At 36.3% G+C, this 27,214-nt stretch overlaps 1 protein-coding gene and 1 long non-coding RNA gene across 3 annotated transcripts; both read right to left on the bottom strand.

Moving 5' to 3' along the window:
• Window positions 1-26,692, bottom strand: LOC139969064 (alpha-N-acetylneuraminide alpha-2,8-sialyltransferase-like). 2 transcript variants are annotated; one of them, XM_071973812.1, is made up of 7 exons: window positions 26,463-26,692; window positions 24,157-24,270; window positions 19,193-19,340; window positions 13,911-14,017; window positions 4,132-4,221; window positions 918-1,153; window positions 1-679 (listed from the first exon to the last, which is right to left on the bottom strand). In XM_071973812.1, the coding sequence occupies exons 1-7, from the start codon at window positions 26,687-26,689 to the stop codon at window positions 438-440; spliced, it is 1,164 nt and encodes a 387-aa protein (XP_071829913.1). In that variant the 5' UTR covers window positions 26,690-26,692; the 3' UTR covers window positions 1-437. The 2 variants fall into 2 exon arrangements, with proteins under 2 accessions (XP_071829913.1, XP_071829915.1); XM_071973814.1 differs by having other exon boundaries at window positions 1-663.
• Window positions 6,807-10,138, bottom strand: LOC139969070 (uncharacterized). The gene is made up of 3 exons (XR_011793644.1): window positions 9,478-10,138; window positions 8,606-8,833; window positions 6,807-7,923 (listed from the first exon to the last, which is right to left on the bottom strand). It is a non-coding gene; the product is annotated as an uncharacterized lncRNA (long non-coding RNA).
• Window positions 26,693-27,214: the final 522 nt, after the last annotated feature.

Raw genomic sequence — 27,214 nt, 5'->3', positions numbered from 1 at the left:
TGCTTTTATGTTTGTTTATTGACCGCCTCAAAAACAAAAATGTAAGACTTATCTAGATACACTATTCCCGTAGCTTCACAAAGAATGCGGTAATTGTGAGATCATGACGTTAGTTGTTATAGAATACACATTCAAGGTCTCAAGGAGTGCTATACGATTTGAGTGCTACAAGGGAGCACATCACATGACCATCGTGGTTGGTGGTTGGTAAGGTGAATAAAGTGGCATGAGGACGCTGGAGAGGTTTGCATTGAAAGTGTTCTCGCTAGATGAATTGTGTCTCAGTTTGCCAAAAGTCATCCTGTTTGAACTAGTTGTCCAAGGGACCCATACACTTAAGGTTTAACCATTGGCAACCGGATCTCCGTTCCCAGTCGCTCAAGATTCCAATCACGGTTGCAACTAGATAAACTATATCTTGGTTTAATTTCTCTTTATTAGTCACATTTACCATAATGTAGTTTAATTATTCCAAAAGCATGAAGTTGCAAAAGGACAGAGAATTCCTCATTCATTGCATGTGGAGACTTTTTAGTTGTACCGGGAAAGGGGAGATTATCGAAGTAGTGGTAATTTATATTGCGAGGACCATCCTTCTGAAAGATCGACTTGAACGGCCAAAATCCATACAAATGTACTTCATTGCATCGACTGAGAGCATCACTAGTGTAAAAGAAACCTAAATATTGAATAAAAACGATAAAAGAGAGACAAAATATGAGGTTATTAACTGAGCAGTATACTGTAGTTATAGAAGCAGATTATGGTTTTAACATACATAGGTTAAAATATACTGGCGGAAGGGTAATGGAAGGCGGAGGAATGAAGGAAGGGGAGATGGTGTTGAGGTGCTGATAATGTAGAGTTAATTCCGGGGTGGTGTGGGGCAAGTTCTCTAACATGGCAGAGCTGCTTACCTGTAGACAGACGACCCTTGTATCCTCGTTTTTTCCAGAAGCCATTAAAGTATTTGAAGTGATCCGGATGTCCTAGGATGAAAGTGTTCTCTGTAATGTTGTAAGCGTCCATTGCTTTTTTACACACCTTTGTAAAACCCGCAAAACTTAAGCAGGCTCCCCACAAGTAACCGTGGTACTGTTTCATATCTTTTAAAAACTTCCCGATGTGTGTTTCGTTAGATATGCCGTGATATCTACAAGAGGTACAAAAAGAGGAAAAGAACACGCAAGTAACGTTCCACCTTGCTCGTTAAAAGAAGTAACTGATAGGTTTTTATAACCTAAAACGCGCCAAGTAATGTTCCACCTAGCTCGTTAGAACAAGTAACTGAAAGGTTTGTATAACCTAAAACTCAAGTAACGTTCCACCTAGCTCGTTAGAACAAGTAACTGATAGGTTTGTATAACCTAAAACCCAAGTAACGTTCTACCTAGCTCGTTAGAACAAGTAATTGATAGGTTTTTATAAACTAAAACGCAAGTAACGTTCCACCTAGCTCGTTAGAAAAAGTAATATTGATAGGTTTATAACTTCATGGTGATCCCATAATATTCGTAATTACGTATACGTTTTGAATAGTCGTGCAAGTGTCATATGCCTCTTTTGTCTTCTGCTAATTATAATACACTCAGGCCTTTTCACTTTGTCAACTTTATTAAGATAAAGCTATGTATATAAGTGTTAATTTTACAAGTTTCGATCTGTTTTGGACAAAACTAGTTAACTGAGATATTATCTGTTTAGCATATTTTTCGCTCGAATAAGACTGATGTCGAAGTATTATTCATTTAAATTGACGAAAGTAACAAGCAATATTTTTTACAACAAGTTAGATGTAGTGAACAAATAATGATTGGAAAAACTTACTGGGTTAGGACGCGAAGTTACTGCCAAAAGCTGTAATCAGTGAATGCTTATCAGGCGCGTATCCAGGATTTTCTAACCCGGGGGGCGCGAATTACTATCTAAGCGGAGCGCCACCATCGGTTGGCGCGCAGCGTACAAGAAAATTTCTGGTTTTGATACCCCCCAGATCACCGGAAACGGCACTTCTCGGGCTTGAAATGACCAACCAGATGTACACTTTTTGCCTGAGAACCAAGTATTTCCTAATAGATTTTTTTCCATCCATAACCTTTTTGAAGATTGTCAACCCGGCACACGTCATGTTCGACCTGATCGCATCTCCTGTGGGTCTTTGCTTTTGTAGGTGATTCTACGTCGCGGCCCACAATACCCGTCAGCCCCACTTTTCAAGGTTCCAAGCCCCAAATTTGTTCAGAATTTGAAAATTCACAATTCTCGTGAATAAACTCACTTCAAAACATACCCATAATGTTGTACAAAATTTCATCTATGGACAACCAATATAGAAAAACTTCCTTCAACCCCTAACAGACCGGTCAAAATTGCACGAGTAGAGGGAAGTGTGATGCAGAATGTTGGTCAGAAATTGTCGAAAATTCAGACACAGTTAATGTATTGGTGTACAAATATTAAACCTCTTATAACGGCTATTATAAAACTTGGTTGAAGGAAATGAAAAAATAGCAGATATTTCCGAGAGCGAACACTACACACATAGGCGTAGGAGGCGCGGCGGCAGTGGCGGAGCTAGGGGTATTGGTCAGGAGGGGCGAGAATGGTCTGTAGGGGCGCTTTCGACACTATCTAAGCGGAGCGCCACCACTGGTTGGCGCGTAGCGTACAGAAAATTTTTGAGTAAAGATACTCCCTAGATCGCCGGAAATGACCCTTTCCGGGCCTGGCTAATTTGCAGATAAACGAAGAATAAGGTGTCATCGCCAAATTACACCAACAAAATGTGACAAAGATGAGAGCGCAATAAAAAAGTCAATAATCTAGAATAAGTAAAAAGTGGTAAAGAGCTGAAAAAGGCGCCAGCAGTCCATTTGAGTCCGTCAGGGGGGGGGGGCATCCGCCCCCTGACCGTATGGACGCTCCGCCACTGCGCGGCGGGGGTGCAGCCCCTAATTCACCATTACTAATGTAAAAGAGAGTTTTGACATAATTGGACCTCCATGCTTTTTATACATCTACATGAGACATGTCGTTGTTTACATTAGCATCCCGCGGTATACTGCGCAATTTGAACGGACCGTACGGTACATGATGGCATGAGATGTAATAACCGATGCTTGCTTATATGATATTGACATTGACACGTTGAACGCGCGCTTCGCGCGCGAAAATTTTGGGTTATTTTTTCAGGCAAGTCGGACAGTTTTGAGGCTTTTCATCCCGGAACGCCATTTTCATGCTCACTGATATGATGTGATATCTGCTGTTTGCGTTACAAATTCGAACAGGCGCGTAGCGAGGAATTTGCCAAGGGAGGGGCGAAGCCTGTAGGCAAATTATCTAAGCGTAGCGCCACCATAGGTTGGCGCGAAGCGTACAAGAAAATTTTGGCCGAAAATGCCTCCCAGATCGCTGGAAATGGCACTACCCAGGACCATTTGTTAGCGCGAAGCGTACAAGCAAATTTTGGTCGAAAATGTCTCCCAGATCGCTGGAAATGACACTTCCCAGGCCTTGTAAGTTGCATCTAAGCACTTTCTATTTTGAAATTACTTAGCGATATCATTTAAAAAAATGCTGAATGGGGGGGGGGGGCGGTCGCCCCCATCCCAAAATGCGTCATGTTCCCCGACGACACGGTCGAGTTCGAGACCAGCCACAGTTGGTTTCATAGCACAATTCTACACACGCGTTATGATAGACCATATATAGTATATATATATATAGATCATTAGTGAGAGAGGAAAATGGAAACGTCAAAAAAATGGAGTTATCGGTGTAAGGGGTAGGGTGAGGCACACTTTTACGAAATCATTGATCCGACACTGGCTACCCTTCAGCGCTGTAATGATGTCACTGTTCCTCTTTCTCTTCCCGGTGTCTTCGCGTTTTTCTTTTACTCCCTCCTTTTCTCCTTCTCTCTTTCTTCTTTTTCTTTTCCCTTCCTTCCTCTCCTCCTCCTCTTTTTCCCCTCTTTTTTCCTTTTTTCTTCTCTTTTTTTTCTCTCCTCTTTTTCTTACCCGGGGGGCGCGCGCCCCCAACGCCCCCCCCCTGGATACGCACCTGCTTATACAAGTGAAACGTAATTGTACTTCCTTAACAAAGTGCCAAATAGGCTAATTTACAAACCTTTGTTCAAATATGGATGGGTTAAATGAAGTAATATTGCTTTTATTTCCTGCGTCGGCGGCAAAAGGTTTCAATGGTGCTGCGTTACATCTGAAAAGCAGAATAATCGAAATATGGAATTGGTGGGTTATACTGAGCTAGAACATGTAACCATTGTTACGGAATGTCAATATAGAAAAAGCCCTGTTCAATGCCATGTTCAGAGATCAGAGTCCATCCATGCCCAATCGCATTCATGCAACAATCGCTAGTCAAACTGTTCCACGTTTTTTTTTTCTCTGGTGGACAGCGTAAGCCTCTACTGGTTGATTCCTGGAGACATTTCACTTTCATCAAGGTGAGCCATAAAGGTGTCACTTAAATATAAGTAGCAGTCAGAAGATGTTTTTCCTCTAGTCTTTCAGTCATAGCTCGAGTGATAGCACAGGCTGGAAATAAACCTGAAATTTCTTGTACCATGAGCTCTGTTTCATTTTGTTCACTCGGCTTTTCACAAAAGTCTAATTCTTGGAATACTTTTGATCCCCTTAGGTCATTGCTTAACAATAGTGTAACGCCTTTAGCAGAGAGATTAGGCCTAACACCTATCTCAACTGGCCCAGTTTCAAGCTCTAAATACAATTTGTGAAAGGGAACATAATGGGCTTACATTCTTTAACCCGCAACTGAAATATAGGAACCTGTACAGCTTCCGGTAGAGAATGGTAGTGCACTCTCCATAACTACTGAGAGGCTTGCTCCCTTTCCCCCTTGAAATTGTAATGGGTTGTGGTGTACCCTTGTCACCTAGAAGTGATACACTTTTAAATGAAGGGCTCAAATTCTTCTCCCACTTGCTCAGTGTTTTGCTCTTTAGGTTTGGACTTTTCGTCAGTAATATTTCCCTTCGACAGTTGACGCACGTGGGCTAGCGTGGTTGAACTCCCTTGTCTAGGACTTTCTTTTCCCTTTCATGAGGTTCCAACAATCAGCCATAGTATGACCCACTTTCTTACAATAGCCACACTTAAGGCTTGAAGATGCGTCCTTACGTTTTCTTTCATTGGGACTCGTAGTGAGATCTTTCCTGGTTTTCATGGTCCCTATTGTAATATTTACTTGCTTTGTCTTGAAATTTTGGAGTTCATGTCTTTAGTTTACTAAATACCCTCTTATGTGTTAAAGAATAATCATCTGCAAACACAGCAACGTTTTCAAGTGTTGGAGCCTTTTGCTCATCTAAAGCTTAATAATCTAAATGTGTTTGATTTCGGGGGCGGGGGGGGGGGGGTTGCACTCTTTTGAAATTCTTCGACAAGCACTATTTGCCTTAACGAATGAAATTTTGCTTAAAGAGGTCATGAAACGGGTATATGTCAATCATTGAAATGAAATATTTGGATCATTTGATAGACAAATATATAACTTTTTTGCTAAAAACCGTTATTTTCGTGTACAAATGAAAAAAATAACGTCCCACCGTTGCTCGAAAAATAAGCACTTTAACCTTCAGACTCAATGACGTCATTGCATGAACGATGTTTAGTATGACATGCACTGTCTGTACACGGCGTCGGGACGCGGTAGATAAGCCTATACGTTCAGAGGTAAACAAGTGCTAGTCTTTACGAAACTGAATTTTGTTAAGTTATACCTATTTTGCGAGCAAAAATGCCGGTTCGGTGTGTTGTTGGTGGTTGCAGAAAGGCCAAAAGAGCAGGAATCAGCCTTCATAGATATCCGAAAGATTCTAAAATCCGTAGAAAATGGACTCAGTTTGTGCACAACAGTCGGTCTGACTTTGCGTGTTCAGACTATAGCTCTATAGTGACCGTTTTGAACCACTAAGAAGTAAGAACGTTTCGATTCAACGCATGAATCAAAGGTACGATTTTGACTTGGCGAGAGTAGGGGAAGGGTACTCTTGCCCGGAAAGTACCCCACAATCAAACGGAAACAAACGACCGATCTAGTGGAGCCATCCGTAAGCGCTACAAGTACAAGTACTATAGTCAGTATTGCGAAGTTCGGAACACTGCGAAGTTCGGACACCCCTAAGAAATACACGATTTCACCACGACAGCCTACGGCAAGAGCCAATTTCACGAAAAATACGAAGCTACAGTTATTTTCTCTCCAAGATCCTAGCAGTAGTAGTACTAGGCCTAAGCATGACGTTAGGCATATGCCTACAGCCAAGTCAAGTCGGTATCAGCAAACCAACCAAGCAAGATGCTCTACAGAGGCAGAAAGCCAGGTTCAAGAAAACCAGTCAACAATAGGGAAGGGTTGTTGATATGCATTTTTCTTTTCTATTTAATGTAAAATTTCAGTATTCAGTTGCATATAAATTTTGATAACTGAGGTCACAATACTTTACAAGCAAGATACTGCCTGTGTAACCAGAGCAAAGCCTATTTTATGATTTGTTGTTGTTAATGTTTATCACTTTCCTATTTTTGTTTTTATTCATTTGATCTTTTCCTTTCATTTTCTTACTTTGTTTTATTCATTTGACTATGATTAAGTATTACATTGGTAGATTGAGGATTTCCCAAAATTTTCACTTTCATGGCTAACTGCTACAGGGCAACAGTTTGAGGTCAGGTGGCCCTGTGTGACCTTTCTCTTTAAAAACCTGACTTTAAAAACGGTTTATGAATATTCAATGATCAAACTTTGTGTTTGATTGGTTTTCAGTGAGTTTCCATACACTAAAATATGGGATGTTTTCTTACAATATGGGATGTATTCTTATAATGATGGGATGTATTTTAGGAATTATGGGATGGAATGAATAGGGTATGATAGTAGGGGAAAAAGTTAAGGGGGAGATACTATAAGCCAAGTTTGCATAGTAAGAGGAGAACAGAGGAAGGATAAGTTGAGATGGTTGTGCACAAGATCAACATAATTTCTTATAATAACAACAGTGTTAGAGTAGAGGAACCGTATTTTCCTATACATTCAGTGGATTTCTTACAAGACGTAACAGCTCTTGTTTAAGTGACCTCATTGCTTTTAATGCACGATTCATGTGCATAGTAAACCAATTATTTTGCCTTAATATGTTTATTTTTTGTGTGAGCGTCCCGCCTTTTCAAGTTGTCCCCACGATCTCAGAGTTAACCGACCCTACCCTCATGGGAAGGTGCCACTTGTCATTTTCCAAAACCTAAAAATGTAGTTTTGCCTGGTCACTGTGTTTTTGGCCAGCTACACCTGCATATAGGTTTTTCAGCATCTAGTCTCAGGATGAATGCATGGCTGTTTGGGATGTATTATGAAAGTCACTTCATAAAACTTTTGTTGAAGATTGGAATGAGTGCTTTAGAAAGAGACTATTACCATCACCAGAAATGTAACAAAGTTTGAAATAATGGATGTTTAATGTGTATGACTTTTATCAATCAAATAAGAAAAATGACAAAGAAATAATTTATTTTCTTCATTATTTTTAATTCATTCATTTTTTATATAGTTTGTTGTATAATATACAAACATGGGGTTTTCACCAATCAATTTTTATACAAATGAAATAATGTGAATATTCCTTTCATGGGAACAATGCAAAATTAAAGCCAGCAAATCTGAATGCCATTTAAGCGATGCTTCATGCTGACGATATTTGTCCCTGTGTCGGCAAGCGGTAATTAGTCCAGTTCTGGGTACTGGAACCCCACATACCCAGCTGAAGGGAAGCACTCCCTAATCTTTGTAACTGCACAAGCAGGAATGGTCACCCTGTGTTTTTTGCCAAGATACCTCCAACACCACCTGACTAGTTGCCTGTAAGCAACATATCTGTAATGCCTGTCAGAAAAAAAAAAGGAAATAATAAAATATAAGAAAATGCATTATTACAAAACACTGAATCAAGCCCATTGAATTGAATGTTTCCAATTGGCAACGAACCAAAATCTGTAAATAAGATTTGAAAACAAAACATGCATTGTGAAAAAAAACTCAAAATGGAGTGTTTCACTTCTTAACATGATTTATTTCTAACTTCTTAGTAGAGTTTTTCAAACACTCCCCAGACAAAGGTGCAGACACTGAAGAGTGGGGAAATGGCCCATTTTCTCTGCACTTACATGTATGCATATGCTATTCCCTGTTCCAGGTACAGGTAGGTACTGTATTGAGTTGATGAGTCGGTCTTCCAAGCAAGAGGCTATGAGTTTACTTCATTGTCTGAGTCATCTGTGTTCTGTCCTTGCACAAACAACATTATATCACTTGCGTCATTGAAACCAGGGAATAGCACCGGCTTTATAGGCCTAATAGTTTGATGGTATTCAGTATTCACCTTTTTTCATATTACATTACAAATTTGAAATAAATATGAAACAAATTATTTCCAATCTGATTTACAGACATATCTGGCAATTCTACATTCTGTAAATCCTGCTAAAATATTGTCTTCACATATCTTTTAGTACCCAACTTTAATTAAAGGTTTTATAATTATGTAGGTACACTACCTTATACTTACATGAGTGAATGTTCTTCTTGCAGCTCTCCATATTGTTGCCGGTAGTCATGATATGCTGTTTCAATGAAATAAATGTCCAGACATACACTTTGAAAGCTTGGGTGTTGGATTATGCACCACACACTATCATCCTCTAGGCTGTCCACTTTGTTTTTCACTTCTTCAATCTCCCTGCAACACTTGCATTCTACTGCTGTTGGCATTGCAGTACAATTTTCACAGGTGCACCTGCAAATTACAGTCGAAAACAAATGTCATAGAAAAAAATGGCTTTCATGTAGTTCATACGACACCAAATATAAGACCATTTTTAACTGCATCAACAAGTTTTGAATAACTGGTTAGGTATAGACAATAATTGACACTATGTAATATGTTTATTGGTTTGTACCACAATCCCATACAAAATGTAAGCCTTAGATTGGGAAAGAACTGAAAGTCATTTTTCAAAAAGACAATTAATCCAGTATTCCTATTTTCTGCTGGGTATGGTGGGCGCAACTGAAATAGATGATGTAGAAAATATTGAGTGCAAAAATTCCAGTATGAGCCTAGCCTAGACCCACTGTTAGTGTTTGATTAAATATTTTTGCATTGTCAAATTACTTGTTATATTTTACCTGAACTAATTTTCCTATCCGTTTATTTCCTATCAAAATGATACTGCTTTGTCCTATGATAATTTCATTGAATATGCCCTAAGCTACATCAAACAGAACTTGTAAGTTGTACGGTAATGGATTACTAGATGTAGTACTTGTAGTCTCTAGTAGTTGCACGAAATTAACGGAACGACTCGATAAGAGGTTTTTTTCATAAGAAACATATAAATGTGGAACATTTAAACAAAATACATTAAATCATGTACTGACCATTCATTAACGTCAATTTGGAGCCTATCAATGTCAGGAACTGCCGGAGCTTTGTCTCCCAAATCTCCTTCTGCACCACCTCTCGCAACTGCCACTGGCTCGAATTAGTATGGTTGCAAACCAAATGCTTCTTCTTCATCATCGCTATTTTCGCTTTCATCAAAACTCGACGAAGAGTAGGACAGGCGCAATTCTTTTTCCTCTGAATTCTCGTCGGAATTTTGAGACATTTCTGATCAATTTTGTGCTTAGTTATGTAATTGATTTCAAGTTGATGAAAACGCGTTAACACACAGTGAATAATGATGTCAGCGTAGCGTCGTTCATGCAAAATATGTTTTTCTCACTTCCGGGTTCAGATTGCGTCATAGTTTGTTATTTCATTTGATATTTTCTACACGAAAATAACGGTTTTTTAACAAAAGAATTTGTCTATCAAATTGTCCAAATATTTCATTCCAATGATTGACGTATGACCGTGTCCCGACCTCTTTAAAGGCTTCAGGAACTAACTGATATGCTCTAAGAATAGTTTCTTTTACCACAGCATAGATAGAAGGCTGTTATATTGACAAGGGAACATACATTTCTTGAGTCTGTTCAGTCAATGAATTCTGCAGGAACAGGGCCCATTGACCTGCAGGCCACTATAGGAAATTGGCTAACTCTTCAATTTGGCAAATGCCGATCTTGGGGAGGATTGTCACATCAATTCTAGTTCTTCGGAATTAAATTTCACGTTCTAGGCCTATCTCAAGTTGCATCTCTATTTCTCTTTCTCTGGAAATTCCAACTTAAATAGATTTATTTGATGTCTTGGTCGGCATTAACCTGAGCAAGACAAAGAGATTGAGCACTTTCTTAAAGAAATTACTCAAAAATTGTGTTTGTCAATCAGAGTTCCAATCAACACTCTCCTTACAGTAGCTTTACGGTCCGCTGATTTTACTTTAATTGTTAAGTATTCTCACAGTTGTACAAGCTCAGACCGTTTTAAAGGTTTTAGAGACTCCACAGGTGACTGAACGAAACTATCTACCTCACATTCCATTGTAACCTTTGGGTACTACTGTATACCACACAGTAGTGCGTAATAAAATAGAGCCAATCATTTTTGTCTGTGAGAGGTAATTCCCCTTCTTCAAATAATTTAAAAATGAGCCTGAGATGTTCGTTCCGGGATAGGCTCCCAATTTTCCTTTTACGGAATGGCAACAGCAAAATTATGAAATTAACTTCTGTACCCAGGTAGATAAATGGAAAAATAGCGTCGTTTCATGTTTATATCAAATATAATTCTCGTTCAATCACCTACCTTTAAACCATTCTGTACAGTTTTAATTGTTTCGGTAAAATCAATTACTGTAACTACGAGTGATACTTAACTTAAGGTTATATACAGGTCACGTTAATTAAAAGTATCTTAATGAGGAACCAGGGAATGAATCAGCCTATAGATCATCTACTAATCCAAGGTATTACAATCAGTGATCGAACCTTAAAGATTATTGATTACGTTGATGATACTGTTATGATTACTGATGGTTCCAAAAACTCGATAAATGAAGTTATTTCAGTATTCAATAGGTATTCAAAAGTCTCAGGTATGATAGTTAATCTAGATAAGTCTTATGATTTGCCATGAGGTCCTCTTCTCCCTAATCCTGTCACTTATTTTCGCAATTTTCTTTTAAGGATTAGTGATGGTCCTAATACGTACCTAGGAAATATTATTTACGCATCATCAAGAAGACTTTTTTACGTTAAATTACTTAGCGAAAATTTCTCGTATTAAAATGTTTTGAATCTCCAATCTTCCCAAAAATCTGACACCGATCGATAAGGTTTCTCAGCTAGTCTATTAATTGTCGTTATTACCTGACCCCCAAAATCTTTTTTATATAGTTAGATACTCTTTTCTACAAATTTATTTGGTCAATTAAGCCCATAAAATTAAAAGATCGGTGTTATTGAACCAACATTGCAATAAAGGACTTAATATGGTCGACATAGGGTTATTTTTTCAAAAAGTCTAAAATGTAAATGGGTAAAACTTTATTTAGTTGAGAGGTTGGGAAGCAGGGAAACACTTTATAACGTAGCCCTTAAAAAGATATGGAGTTAAATTTCTTTTCAAAGGGCTCAAATTCTCAAAATATGATGTTGACATTTCAAACACCTGTTAGTTATCAGGTATCCTGTACTTGGTCGGCCTCCAGATCATTATTCTCATCAATATGATGTGAACAGTTCATATATAAAAAGTAATAACGATATAATTTTCTGATATATTTTAATGTCGAAAGCTTATATATAGTATTTCTTTAATGGTAATACCGTTACCTATACTGCATTCACTACAAAGTTTGAAATTCCCGTTATACTTTTAATTATGAAATTTTAGCGGCAATCCACAGGGAGTGGAAACCATGTAATGCATAATAAAGCTGTTCTGATAAGGTTTATCGTTTGATACGTTTTTATAATTAACTCACCCCTATTAACGTTACTTATAACGTCCTTCTTAAACCAAAACGTATGCTCTACAGAGTTGTCTCTATAAGTGGAAACAAACTGGTAATTTCAATGGCAACTGAAAGAATGTGTTCATGCTTCCTTTTGCTGTTAGCGATACGAAAGCCATTTAATATTTATTCATAGAACTATTGGTACCAACTCTTTTTTATTTACATAAAATTAAACTAAAAGACAACCCGTGTGTACATTTTGTTATCCCGAGGATGAGGCCCTCTAACATATTTTGGTCCTGTCCAGTTACTCAGATCTTTTGGCAAACCACTTCTGTAACATGTTTTAGAAACAACTTTGACCTTAATTTGTAATATGTGAATTTGGATTTTATATGAAACTAAGAACTAGAACTTTTTCATACTGTATGCAAACTATTTTAGTTTCAAATAGAAACTAAGTAATACAATTTACTGTCGCATCCATTTTTCGATATATAGAAGGGATCTAAAATACATACTCACACACACACACACGCACATACATATTCTATGTAAACGAAACGATGACTTCCGTAGTTTACCTTTCCAGCAAATGTTCATTCACTGTGTAATTTAATATGCTTTAGTTTAGAATCTTGAATTTTCATTTGTGAAGGTGTTGAGGTTTCTAATTTGTATATTATGTATATTTGTCAATTCAGACAATTGATTGATATCTCGAGGTAAAACACCAAAAGATTAAGCAATAAATGAGATGGAAAATGAACCAAATATATTTTATGCATATTTGTGTATATATGTGTGTGGTTACATCTATACACACACACACGCATATATATATATATATATATATATATATATATATATAAATATATATATATATACATATATATATATATACATATATATATATATATATATATATATATAATATATATATATATTCCATATATATACATATATCGAATACTAATCTACAGTAAACATATTTAGCCTGATGTGAGTGCGGTTCTTTTCACGAATTTAAATATTACATTTTGAAATTAAGATATTTTACAAAATCTTCAGAAGACAGACGGACTTCAACTTATTTGCAACCAAACAGGGAGCACTACGGTAGTAGCTTAACGGAGCTGAAGAGATATATCAAATAAAGTAACATATTAAATTCTTTTCATTGCTCATAATCTGAAACTATAATTATGAAACTATAATTATGAAACTATAATTCAATTCATTATTATCAATTCAATTCAATTCATTATTATCATGTTTAGCAATTTCCACTTTATGACAGTATCATCAGTATGTACTTTGAGACAGAAACGTGTTCGTTTGATCTTAAATCATCAGTCATCTGAATATATTAGAATTTGAGAAGTTAAAGCAGTTTGCTACAGACAGGGTATCACATTTGGAACGTTTTTGGAACAATGATCGTGTAAATGGGTGCTAAATCATTGGAAGAATATTTAAATGCCCAACGAGGAATTTTATCGGATCCACAGTCAACTTCCTTTCTAACTTTTATGAATTGCTTCTTAAAGCACTGACATCTCATTCGGGTATAGTCACATTAACGTCAGGCAAGACGAAAGAAATATCACTACGTCTTTCATCATTAAAACGTTAACAGTGCTAATTTGTGCTAATTCCTTTCTCAAATTTTTATTAATTAAACTTTATTGTGTCATATTGATTGCTGTGATGTTTTAATTATCCCCCCCCCCCCCTCTACAAAAATGGAACGGGAATTTCCCTTTAATTTTCCCATTTTTAACTTTTGTTTGTGGCCATACTTCCTTATTGTTCTTTTTATCTTGTTATCTGTTTTTCTTTAGATCAGCTGAGCCAAAGCGCCGATGTCAGCAATGTGAATAATAGCGAAATGGTCACAGAGTAGTCACTACATTTGAGTACTACTGACAATTAGCTTATATAGATATATACCAACTACCTTACCTGTACACGAAATCAGCGTCGTCGATTTGTTTGCCACAATTAGAATGTAGGAGAGAACCACTGTTTCCTATCACGTGACACCGGTTTAGTCTATCAAATGTAGAGTTCTAAACATGAAAAAGATAATATGAATACAGATATGGAAGCAATAAAAAAAACAGTATAAAATATTGAGTTACTGAATTAAGAATATATGAAAGCTTTCTATGGTGTAGACATGCTACACACACACACACATCTAATTCAAAACGGGATGGTGTTTGGAACAAGAATTAGGGGATAAATATTTTTTTTGCAGTTAAGATGGGCTAACTAAATTGAAGATCGATGAAGGTATTTAATTATACGTCATATTAAAATGCATCACATGACATTGTATATATATAAAATGCAGTTGTTATCTATTCATTTTCGACGGGCATATGACAAGTTCTGGTTTCGAACCAGTACAAGCCGTATTTATAACGGCCTGTATTTAAATCGCTTTCAAAGTGCTCCGAACTATAATTGGGTCATTACTTTGGTGACAAGAAAACTGTCAAAAGTCTTGCCTAAAAGTGCTTTACTTCTGTTACTAAATGTTATCCGAAAACCAGATCTGACTAAGATCATATGAAGGCACACAAACATATACAATGGATTTCAATGAACCTTAAAATCAAAGAGCTACATTTGCTAATTGCTATTTACCTCAAATATGGGTCTAAGAAGGTGATGTTTTCACTCTGTACGTTGAAAGGTTGACTTTTGCGCTTTTAACCGAATTGATTGCATTGCAGGACACATGAGGATACCGTCCTGGAGATTACATTCAGCTGTATTAATTTTTATCTCAATACATTACATGTATAGAGATATTGTAACAGTAAGTGGGACTTTCTCTTCTCTTAAAAATTTTTCAGCGTCTTCAAACAAAGTTCTTTTACTCTGGAATTTCCAGAGCAAGAATATATCATATAGACCAACAAAAGTTACTATTTTTTATTCCAGAATTGTATCTCATTCTGTGACTTTTTCACCGATTTATGTCCAAATCGGGCCAATTTGGACTGAAAACACGTACACTTTGGCAGACCTGTTTTGCACACGCTCCAAAACTTATGTTTTATGAAAGAGAATAGAATAGAACTGTCTTTCAACAGTGGTATCGTCTAAGATAGGGTCCTATGTATTATATATTTTATTAAAATTTTAAACTTCCATTTGTTGTTTACAGGTAGGTATTAATAAGAATTTTACTACATGTATATGACATTTAATGGCTTTTATTTGCTTTATTTGATGTTTAAATGATTTTTCTTTCTTAAAACAACACTGAGCTGCCGCCCCTACTTTTAGTAAAAAGGTCCGTTTTTGATGATTAAGCCCCGCCCCCAAGTCTGTTTTGTAGCAGATTGGCTATGACTCATAACAGCTACATGTTAGATATACGAAAATGGCTACCCTCGCGAACAATTTTCTGTTCTGTAGTTAGGTACGCGAGGTGTTAGTGTATTGCATGCTAATTACATTCTGTACTGCTGAATTCTACGTAACATCCATTTAAGGATAGTACTGGTGTAGTGTTCAACCGATTAACCTAATCGGAATCGGAATCGGTACGAATATTGCATAATCGGTACATAATCGGAATCGGTAAAAATTACGTGGAATACCAGTTATGTCATACCGATTATTCAAAAACATATGGAAGGTGAAAATATCATTATTCAAAAACATATGGAAGTTGAAAATATCAACTGATGAATTAGGTTTGTTCTTTTACTACGAAATATTAAAAAAAGGCACCCCCTATACGTCTTTCACAGTGTATACTTTCATCAAATTAGGCTGCCAGGGTCGCCGATTTTGCTTCCTTCGTGGTTATTGGCTGCATATTTCTTGGCACAGTAAGCATAGCAGCAATAGCAATTTCGCGAATTCAGGAATGTGCTGGACAGGGTAGGAAATAAGCGGGGGCAACGGGCGATTCGCCCTCGCAAGTGCTAAAAAGCCCTCCTAAAGCACAATTACGAGTGCGAAAAAGAAAAATGAAATATAAAAAAATCGCCCTCTTTATATCAGGTGTCTGTGTAAAATTAATTGTGACATGCGTTTGCTTTAGCTAGGAATTGCAGTTGCATCGCGAATCGCGCAAACAGTTTTCTCACCCCGCATCAAAATTTGAAGCAGTGCGAGAGGGTCGCGCACAATCACCGGGAACTTCCCGTGGTAAATTACGGCCTGCAGTACCAGCGAAAATAACCTAAAATCCTCACAAATCTCCGACCACATAGTAGCCTTACTTCACACTAAATCAACTGCATGGAAATCTAAACTTGACATCTGTTTATTCGCTCTAGTTGTGTCGCAAATAAAAACTAAAAATATCCACGGAAACTGCAATCTTCGACCACATGTTAGCCTAACAACCACACTAAGTCAATGGGAAATGTAGCCTAACCATCGGTTTGCAAAAAAAAAAAAAAAAAATTGCGTAGCTTAGTTTATAACTTTCAATTTTCTGGAAATCGGCATTTGTTTGGAAGGTAATGTAAGTGATATGTCTTATAGAGGGAATGTTATATTTTATATTGGAGTAGTTTCTAGTTGTTATTATTTCTTTACATCAATCTGGTATTACATTTTAGAGTAATTTTAAACAAGTTACGATGGTACAATTTGCTTTTCAGTTTGATTGGCCTAAGCTTACACATTCTAATTGAACCTGAATGGAGTTATATAGGTAACGAATAGGTATGTTTAACTTCAAGTTCGTAACATTTCTATTTGTTCATAAACGGTATAATACTGAAAATAAGTGCAAAATAATGTCGGAATGAAGGCAATATGTCATTAAAATTTACACTTTGGTAAAGATTGCAGATGGATGGTTTGTCTGAGATACTTTTTGAGATGGATATTTTGAGTAACTATTCGTAGCCCATTTCAAGCCATTAACAGGTGACATTCACGTCGAGGTGGTTAGGCCATTCGCTTAGCACAGTGCTGACTAGGTAGGATGTCATATCTCCGTATTTTGGAAATTTAAAAAAAAAAAAAATTCTTTCCGAGAAACTCCAGAGGTAATTTGGTACATACAAAATGATACCTTAGAGCCTTGTATAACAACGAAGCAAAAGGAAACTGGGGAAAATCACAACAATAATTGTTTCTGTCAAACTTTATTGCCGATTTCGTATAAACGGGATATTTTCTCATTTTCAAATAATCGGAATCGGTACGATTATGAAAAAAATAATCAGTAATCGGTATTTTCTGTTATGCATAATCGGTTGAACACTATAATGGTGTTCAGGTAGCTTTTCAGAGCAAGGGCCATGATAAGTTTGTTTGATTGCCCTTCATGTATTTTGTATAATTACGTATACACATTCTTGTATTTCTGAAGGCTACTTACTGTAGGCCTAGTGCAATTTAAAAATATATATATATATATATATATATATAGGCCACTAGGCCTATTAGGCTTTCAGTGATAGCCACATTAGCATTGTACTGGTGTTCAGACAGCTTTTCCTAGGAAGGACCAGGGTAAGTTTGTTTGATGGGTACGTATAAAAGAGGAGCCGGCCATAGCATCACAACTTTGATAAGACTATAAAAATTGTATAAGGTTATGTTTTATTTATAAGGATATAGGCCTAAGATGTATAAGGTTATAAGAAGTATGTTTAGCTTTCTTTTGAACCTGTACTGTTTGACATCAAATGTACAAAGAATTAAAATAAAATAACAAAATGGAGAGGAACTGAGGTGGCTATTAGGGGAAGAGGAGGCCACCCATCACTTGCATATAAAAACTTGTAATCTTCTTTTACATTATTTTTTCCAAGTCATAAATCCATGAAATCTTCATGTCCGAAAAATTGAGATGGAAAAACGTGGGTTGTTTTGATATCTAGAAGTGGACACAGTTTTGATGGTAGTCACCACTACAGTCTACAGTAACATACAGTAGGTCAATAGGCCTAGCTCTCAAGGCAGGCATCAAGAATATGGTCGAGTTGTTCGCCTCTTCTAATTTGGCTGTTGTCATTGACATCAACTATATGACCAAAAAGTCCAACAGAGACTGACCTAAGATGAAGGATACCACATGAAAAACAAGTTCTTAAATATTCTATGACATTACTAAACCTTGCAACGTCGTTCTTTCGACTAACAGGCAATGAGCGCTAAAGGCAAGACTAGCAGGATAAAGTGTAACCTGCAGAGACTGTTCGTGGCAAAGTAGCAAAAATGCAAGTTATATATTTGTTGTACCATGATTGATATTGATAATTGTAGAGACAGAGCAAAGATTTGAAATTAGGAATCAAAATTAAAACTTCCAGTATTGAGATACTGCATCATTGATGCTCTTGTTTTTATTTCTTCTGGATGGCAAAGAGTCTTCACAAATTATAATCAATGTTGACTAAGTGCAGCACATTTTGTGCATAATCTTCGTTTTAACCGATTGTCGATATTTTAAAATCTACTTAGACTATCCCTTAAATATTTCTGTTACCTTTGGTAGTTTCGTATACTCATGACCATGTATGACCATGTTTAAACACAAAACCTCTTCGAAGTTTCCTACACACGACTCGAGTACCAGGATCGAGGAACACAGAAGTCAAGCAATAGTTTACATATAAGTTACTTTCCAGGCACATAATTTAAAGAAATATTACAAAGGTATATAATATGACACTTATATTGACAAGAAAGTTGATAGTCAAACGAACAGACTAGTGTGTTACTTCTTCATCATAGCTAGTAACATTGCAAGTGCAGAACTTAATTGTCAGTGCTTCAATTCTGAAAGTGGCCAGAACCCACATCTACCAATATCTACCAATTACTGTACGTTACAGGCCTACTACCATACACTGTTAAATTTAGAGGATACATTTTATGGTCTGTCGATCCTTTGTACCCATGCCCGACTTCAGGGTATTGCAGAGGAAGAAATATTTATCAGACCATGAAGACATCAGTTAGAGACATTGATTATCCATCGATTGATATTCTAAGGATCACTAAGGGTCACATTAAATATATAGTCTAGCATACTACCACACCTATTAAATTGTGAACAATTTCCAGGTCATAGCAGCTCCCGTGTATAATATCCTGTTGCAAAAATCATTAATACCACAATCTGCGACTAGTTACTACCTGTTGATGATGTATGGGTATATGATTATTATTTATGGTAAAAAACGTTGGTTATGGAAGGGGTTGATTGTTGATCATATTTTTCCAGGTCTTTTCTCTCAGTCTATTTCTCTTACCTTTGGTAGTTTATCGTACACTGACGATGTATCAAAGGATCCCTTCGTAGATACGTAATATCTCAATTTACGACCTTTTGGAGAATTTTCTTTGGTCAAATACAATAATTTGGTTACATTTGTGCCCAACTCCTTGTAGATTTCGGTTCTGTTAAAGGTAATCATAAAAAATAGTTGAATTAGATCTCAAACCGAAACCAGAGAAACTGTAAAAACAATAAAATACTCCATTTCATTGTTCTGTGACTGTTTTATCTCACTATTGTACCGTACGACTCACAGCGGCGCAACGAAAGGAAGTTGATAGTGGGAGACCCCACGTGCCCCGGCCTATAACCATAACCGTGCACATAGCAAATTTAAATGGCGTTAAAAAAAGACAGGTTTTATACAATCACCATGTGCATGGAATCGAATCTCATGGAGCTTCTGTGGTTATGCTAAGAAAATACATTTACTATATTAGAACAGAACTTTTTGTACAGCAGGCATATGTTAGTTTTAAAGTTGAAGAGGTAAATAATTGACCATGCCTAACACTAGATTAATTACACTATCCCGAGGCTCATTCAAAACGGTTCTATGGTAAGAAAAAGCCCTGGCCTTCAGCAAATGGTTTGTCTCGGTGATAGCATTAACTCGATTCGATTGGCCCCCTGGACGAACAGTAATTATGCCGTACCTTATGCAATCGATTAACTTTTTTAACTTCCCAAAACTGCATGTGAAATATTTCATACGTATTTGTTTACCATTCCAGAGAAAAGGGCTGGACCAGAAACGCCCTATAGCTATATGTATGTTAACAGCCGACGTTTGGACCGTGCAGTGTATATTATAATCTACAACATTCATTACATTACCTATTACAAAGTATTGACACGTTAGAGTCCTGCTGGTCGAAGTACAAGTTCTTGGCACGGTTGAGTTTGTGTCCATTATATTGGACTAGAATGTCTCATCAGTTATGCTAAAGACCAAGTGTTCAGGGAATTATACCTTACAATAGCTGGATCTCAAAGCGAAAAATAGTATGAAAAAGTTTCTAAAATATTTTCATATAGATAAATTAGTGACGTACAACAATCACCTACGCAAATGTATATCTGAGAGTATTCTTAGCATACAGTATATGTTATGAAGGACTTGCTATTGCAATGATTATAACAAACCAATCCATATAATAGTAATGGATTTCCTTGATCATACGCAAATTATTTTCACATATTAAGGACTATAGCAAAACATCTCAGCTAGTGACCAAGTAGATATAAAAAACAAAGAAACACTTAAAATTTAGTTCAGAGAGGAAAGAAACTTCAGAGAGGAAAGAAAAGAGTATGGTATTTAAAGAACAAAGTTTAAAGTCAACATCTTTACATGTACTTGTTGAGAAGATCATCCTTGATTTTACATGGAAACGACTTTAGAAACTTAGCAGATTTAACACATTGAGACAGAGACTGCCATAGATTGTAAATGTTTTTGTTAATAAGCAATTTACCGTGCTGATTGTGATGATACGCTACTTTAAATAAATTCCTATAACGAGTTATGATGGAGTAATTAAAAACATTAGAATGGCTCACAACAGCAGAAATAACATTTGGTATCTTGTTATTGCAATGATTATAAACAAACCAATCCATATAATATTAATGGATTTCCTTGATCATACGCAAATTATTTTCTCTGTTTAAGAGGTAAGTCGGATAACGTCTAGGCTTCTTCAAAAAAAGCTTAATTTATTTATATTTTTGTAGGGTTTGAAGCGGTTTGAAATATCCAACATTAATAGACATCTTTGAGTGAAACAAGTTAACAATAAAACTAAGGTCTTGCATCTTGTAAAAAAAACAAGGAAGTAAAACTTTTACACTATTTTGAAGTTTGAACGCATATATCTTAGACCCCCCTCTCCCCACGAAACCGAAACAAAACAATGGAATAGAAAGAGAGGGAGGTGAAGCCAGAGAGGTGGGTGGAGAGAGAGGCGGAGAGAGAGAAAGAGAAACCAGATTTATCAGTGACAATGTATCCTTTCTAAAAATAGCAACATTTTTTAATGAAAAAGTTAAACACAAGCACGTGAACAGTAATTTGCATCAGTTTCTATCAATAGATTATAGAATAGAGAGCTAATTGATCATGCGTAGCATTACATTATGTCAGACAACAGCTTGAATATTGTAGGTGAAATGAGGTTGTTATTTGTCAGAGTGTCACGGTGTCAGTAATAACATGTTTGCCTAATTGTGTAACATAGTAGTGTTTCTTGATGTAACAATAACATTGAACACTTCTTGACACGTCTGTTCAAACTAACTTAATCGTTAGTAACATGAAGACACATAAAAGCATGAATTTCCATTTTTGTTTCGGTTAGAAAATGTTACATGAAGCTGTTTAAAATCTGTTGGTGACAGATTTGTTACCAAAACAAGTTTGTCATTTTTAAAGTTTCACATATAGAAAAAATATTAGGTGAACAGAGAGGCCGACGGTTGCCAATATGTTTAACTGTTTGTTAAAATATGACCAAACCAATATATTATTATATTGGGTAATATCAATATGCATCAGTTCTATGATTGCGTTCAAAATTCTTCAATTCAAGTGTGAACATCTCTTCTTAATACTTAGCCCCTTTGTGAAACTGCTCAGTGTTATAGAGTGCATGGTTCAAACTCCATGGTTGACCCCATATGGCAATGGCTGATGAACATACTTCCTACTGAGTGCTGTACTTGTTGAAAAAATCTCAGTCCTTCAAACTTAACTTATATATATATAAATATATATATATATATATATATATATATATGTATATATATATATATGTATATATATATGTATATATATATGTATATATATATATACAGTGTTCGACTTTTGGCCAAAAAATTGCATAGCAACAAATTTCGACAATTGCTATACAATATTTTTGTTGCATAGCAGTTCCCCAATATTGAATAGCAGTTTTGAAATTACCACAACACGGACCAAATGTTGGCGATCAATGTATTAACTAGAAAATGTTTGTTTATTATTATTATTTATACTAGTGTTGCTACGATAATCGTTTTCAATATCGGTATCGGCCGATATTTGCAATATCGGCAGCATATCGGTATCGGTAAAATTTTGCCTAATTGCCGATAACAGCAACCGATATTGAACTTTTCTTTTTAACAGCAGAGCTACCTGTACTTATTTATACTTGCAATGATTTGTTAATCTGCCCAAGACGATCCATTTCTTTAGCGTCAGTTAAACTCAGATTCATTTTCGATTAATATCCATGGAAACCTGACTCTCCGTAACATCTAAAAACACGTCTACGGCGCGCGAATATAACCAATGACTTTCGTGAACCTTGGCCTACACACAGCATTAGTGCAGCATATATACACTGTACTAACTATTCATTTCCTCAAAGGCCTCCGTGAAAACCTTGAACATGATGCATACAGTAACTGCACAGTTCAGCAGTGTTGGAAAACCTTGTTCAATTTCCCGCGAACATCCGATTTCCCGCCGGTGTTCGCCTGCCTAGCACGCGTAACGTGCGAGCATAAAGGCGTGGTGTCCAGGGGCCCGTCTTAGGGCTATGGTGGGGTCATGGGGTAGAACCCCTCGTGGGGATCCTGGGGGCGAAAGCCCCCGAAAATTGTTGTCATTTTTTGCGATGTCTGGCGATGAAAAAATTCGCAGTTGAGGATGCAAAATACTGACAACTTTTTTTATTTAAATTGTCACGAAACTGATGAAAATTTTAAAATGACAAGTTAAAGTAGCTATATTATGTTATAAAATGAAAAGAGATTTAATCTGTCTTTCAGTCTTTAAAAAGTGCAACTTACAAAACTTCCGATATTATGAAACAAACAACGTTCAGCAAAGCCCCGTTTCTAGACTGCCTAACAATGAATAGCGTGCACTATGCGTACATTTTTACAACTGCAGTGTTTAACCCTATACCCAACTACTGTACCACGGTACATGTGCTGCGAATTTGCCCAGGTACCTTCCCAACAACTGTGAGCTCATCCCCTGTGTAACACCTGTTTGTTAACATTTTTTTGGCACGTTGCCAGGGAACCTTTTAGTTACGTGAGATCCGTAACCGCCGAGGTGGTTAGGCTATTTGCTTTACACTTAACTATGGTAGGATATTATTTTTTCAGGTTTTTTTTTCGCTATACGGTCAAGTGAATAAGTTGTACATTGAGTATAAACTCAATAAATTATAACTTCTACATTGTGATCGACAGTTCGTAAGTTAAGGTTTGAGTGTTTGCTCCCAAATCTGACTAGGAATTTGTATCGCACAAATCGGCACAATGTGCGATGCTGATTTGGAAACGTCTCGCAAGTTTGTCGTATTGGATCGCATTTTGCGATGCGATACCGGAAAAATCGAACACTGATATTATATATATATATAAGAAATCGTAGTGAGTTGGAAAATCCAGAAAAGTGAAAAATCTTCCAGCCTCAACCGGGATTCGAATCCGGCCCCCCGCCCTACATATATGCGGACACCCTAACCACTAGGCTATGGACGCTGACCGTACGTCCAGAGGCCCAAAACCGACAAAGAAGGCCACAACTCCACCGCAGGCGCCCGTCACCTGTATCGAACAATACTAGTTATATTTTGGTCACATATTTGCCTTACTCTAGAGATCAAACATGATGCTAATCAACTCGAAATCATTTGTGATTCCTAAAGCCGGATCTCGAAAGATATACTTTGAACACACTTTGTTAATGAAATTGCGGTAAACGTCAATGGCAAATGAATAAATATATAATTGAAATCGTAGAGAGTTGGAAAATCAGGAACAGTGAAACAACTTTCAACCTGTTCGCCATTTTTTTCGCCTTTGGTGACGTTATTTTACGGTATAATTCCTCTTATTTGACATAATGTTTATATATAAAAGTTATGTTTAACTGACCTGAATGATTCCACATTTGTTGCGTTGAAAGAGTGTTCAAGTTGCAAAAGCTTTCCGTAGAGCAACAGACTTTCGTTCAGGTCACTCGAGACCGCGAGTCTTCGCGAGATGTTGCTACAATAAAATCATAAATGTAAGAAACATTCACACTCGCATATATATATATACATATATATATATATATATATATATATATATATATATATATATCTATGAAATTTCTATATATATAAATTTCTATAATATAAATTATATATATATATATATATATATATATATATATATATATATATAATTTATATTATAGAAATTTATATATATAGAAATTTCATAGATATATATAAAGAAAATATTAATGTAGAAAACCAGGGAAATAAGATATGACTCATAATTGACAAATAAGGAGTATTTTCTAAATCATTACTCCTTATTTGTCAATTATGAGTGATAACTTATTTATCTGGTTTTCTCTATTAATATATATATATATAAATATATATGTATTATATACTCAGGAAAATCGGTGGTTAGACTTACTTATAAACTTCAAGAAAACTCAATTGTGTCGGAAGAGGGTTCAAAGTTTCACCTGACTAATTTAGGTACGAGCATGAACCCTTATGACTATAAGACCAGAGGCAAACCTAAGATATTTTACTAGAGGAGAGAGCCCGGATTAGGGGTCGTTGTAGCATAGGTTGACCGCTAGAACAAAAATGAAAAATCACACGTCAATGATGTTGCATTCTGGAGCATGTTTAGACTATAAACTAGGTCTGTAATTAGGTTTAAAGGTAAGGGTTTGCTAATAAATACTGTGCCGTTTAATTTTTACCCATAAAAAAGGTCAAACTGCACTTTTGAGAAACTCTAACACATTTTAATATATATAAGCCAAACAGTGATCAGTTTTTCCTGTTGTTGTGTTTGCTGGAATAACGTGATGAAATATATCTTGAAACGATGTTAAAATAAACATTATTATTAACATAAATCAAGCCAAATATCTTCTTTATCTTAGGATTGGACCAATAAATTCCCTTTACACATTGTTTGAATAAAAGATTGTTCAATATCATATAATTGCCCTGATCATGACGTTAGATAAGAGGGCAAGAAAAGACATTTAAAATAAAGCACAAAGCATTTTGAGATTTCATTTAATTCTGACAGAAATAATTATATGTTACATGTTGTAGGCAGATTGCGTACGAAATATGTGTCATTATCACGTACAAACAGGGATGCAACGACAGTGTTTGTTATCAACATTAATGTAAATCAATGTAGTGTAAATAATAGATTGTGAAGATCATTGTTGCAAGATCCTTTCTTTTGATATCGCTAAAAATGTTTACTTTGGTAACTACCAACCATCTTCACACAGTAGCTTGCGCCAAGAGAGAGGGTAGACCGTAGAGCAAGAGGAGCGGCGTTGGGCATCTAGGACCATGGTCGCTACCTCCATTGCCCTTTTCGGCCCGAAAAACATTCAGTCTTGTGCACACCCTCTTCTTCAACCTCACACAAAGCTTCTAGTGTATTTATTAGCAAATACGAGTATAAAAACGTATATTATGAATTTAATTAATAGTCTACATTTGCTTCAGAATGCCACCATGTTACGTCTAACTTTGGGAAAGGAACCTCATACGCTTCTTCGTATGAGACCGCTTCAACCATCCCGACAGAGCTACGCCCCTCCTGTTTAAATCCTTGATCTGCATTCGGCCACACACATATATATATAGGACCCTAAAGGTTCATGCTGTTACCTACCTCAGTAGGGGAAAGTTAGAATCCCCTCCCCCTCGACAAGGCTTTCAGATCCTGCGCACGCAACTGCCTTCATATTGTCTAACTTGTCAGTTGATGAATATATGTATATATATGTATGAGCCAACTACACCTGCCAATTACAGTTGTGTCCTTAAAAAGTGATTTGTTACTGATGGTAACAAAGGCCGTGCTCTTCAATCAAGTAGCCGTGTTTATAATCAAACTAAAACAGGGCTAAACTATTTACCGAAACTCCAGTAGTAATTGCGATAGAGACGGCTTTCAACCAGTAATGGAAAACGAAAAGATGTTTTTGTTTGTACGAACACCAATATGATTAATCTTTCTGTTTTATTTCATTTCTGTACGTTTCAACCTTCACTATAGAAAGAAAAACAACCTTCATGCCAATTTCTTTTCAAATTCCCTTGGGACCCTTTGGAAATATATATAAGCAGATAGACAAAGAATAAGGAAAAAGAAAAGAAAACAGAAATAACTACTGCATCGTTATGATTCTTTCTTACCTTTCCTCGCCTGCATGTTGGCGTTGAAAGTTGCTTTCTTCTATGAAGTTCAGGATGTGTATATCGTCAGAATAAATTGGACTTACACGAGGTCGTACGTAAAGTTTGACGGACAACCAACCGATGACTACAACCGAAATAAGAGATAGTGTCAGATAAAATCTCATACCTTTCATTCGAAAATTCCGTCCCATGTTTGCTATGCTTCCAATGACGTAGTGTTCCATATGCACGACTTTGCTTGATCAGCATACATGAAGTTATCTGTTATTCGACTTACTTACTCTTGACATAATGGTCATGTAAATATATTACGGCAGCTCATTAGAGCCATGAAGCAGAAGGTAGTCGCCATTCAGAACAAAATATGTCTGTCTGATGTACTAATGGTTCGTATAGAATGATATACACTACTAATTGTAACTCAGTCTCACAAATTGTATTATTGAAAGCCAGGACGGCCATTGTTTATGTTTAACTGTGTGTTTCACTTATCTAATATAAACGAAACAAATATAAAAAAACATAAGTGTCGCACCACAACCGTTGACTTAAAGTTTTAACTTTCCAAGTTCGCTAAAGTATCTTAACGGTATAGGAAGAAAAGTTTTCAACGGGCAGGAGTGGATTGAGGGGGTATGAGGGATTGAGGGGATATCACATCTCCCTTTTGAAACTCGGATAATGTGTTAGTATGATGTTAAGACCAAATTTATAATCTATCATTAGGGACCATTTGACCTTTGGGTCAT

The sequence above is a fragment of the Apostichopus japonicus genome, chromosome 6 (genome assembly GCF_037975245.1).
Source record: "Apostichopus japonicus isolate 1M-3 chromosome 6, ASM3797524v1, whole genome shotgun sequence".
Taxonomy (NCBI): Eukaryota; Metazoa; Echinodermata; class Holothuroidea; order Aspidochirotida; family Stichopodidae; genus Apostichopus; species Apostichopus japonicus.
This window is presented reverse-complemented; position numbering and strand designations above follow the sequence as displayed.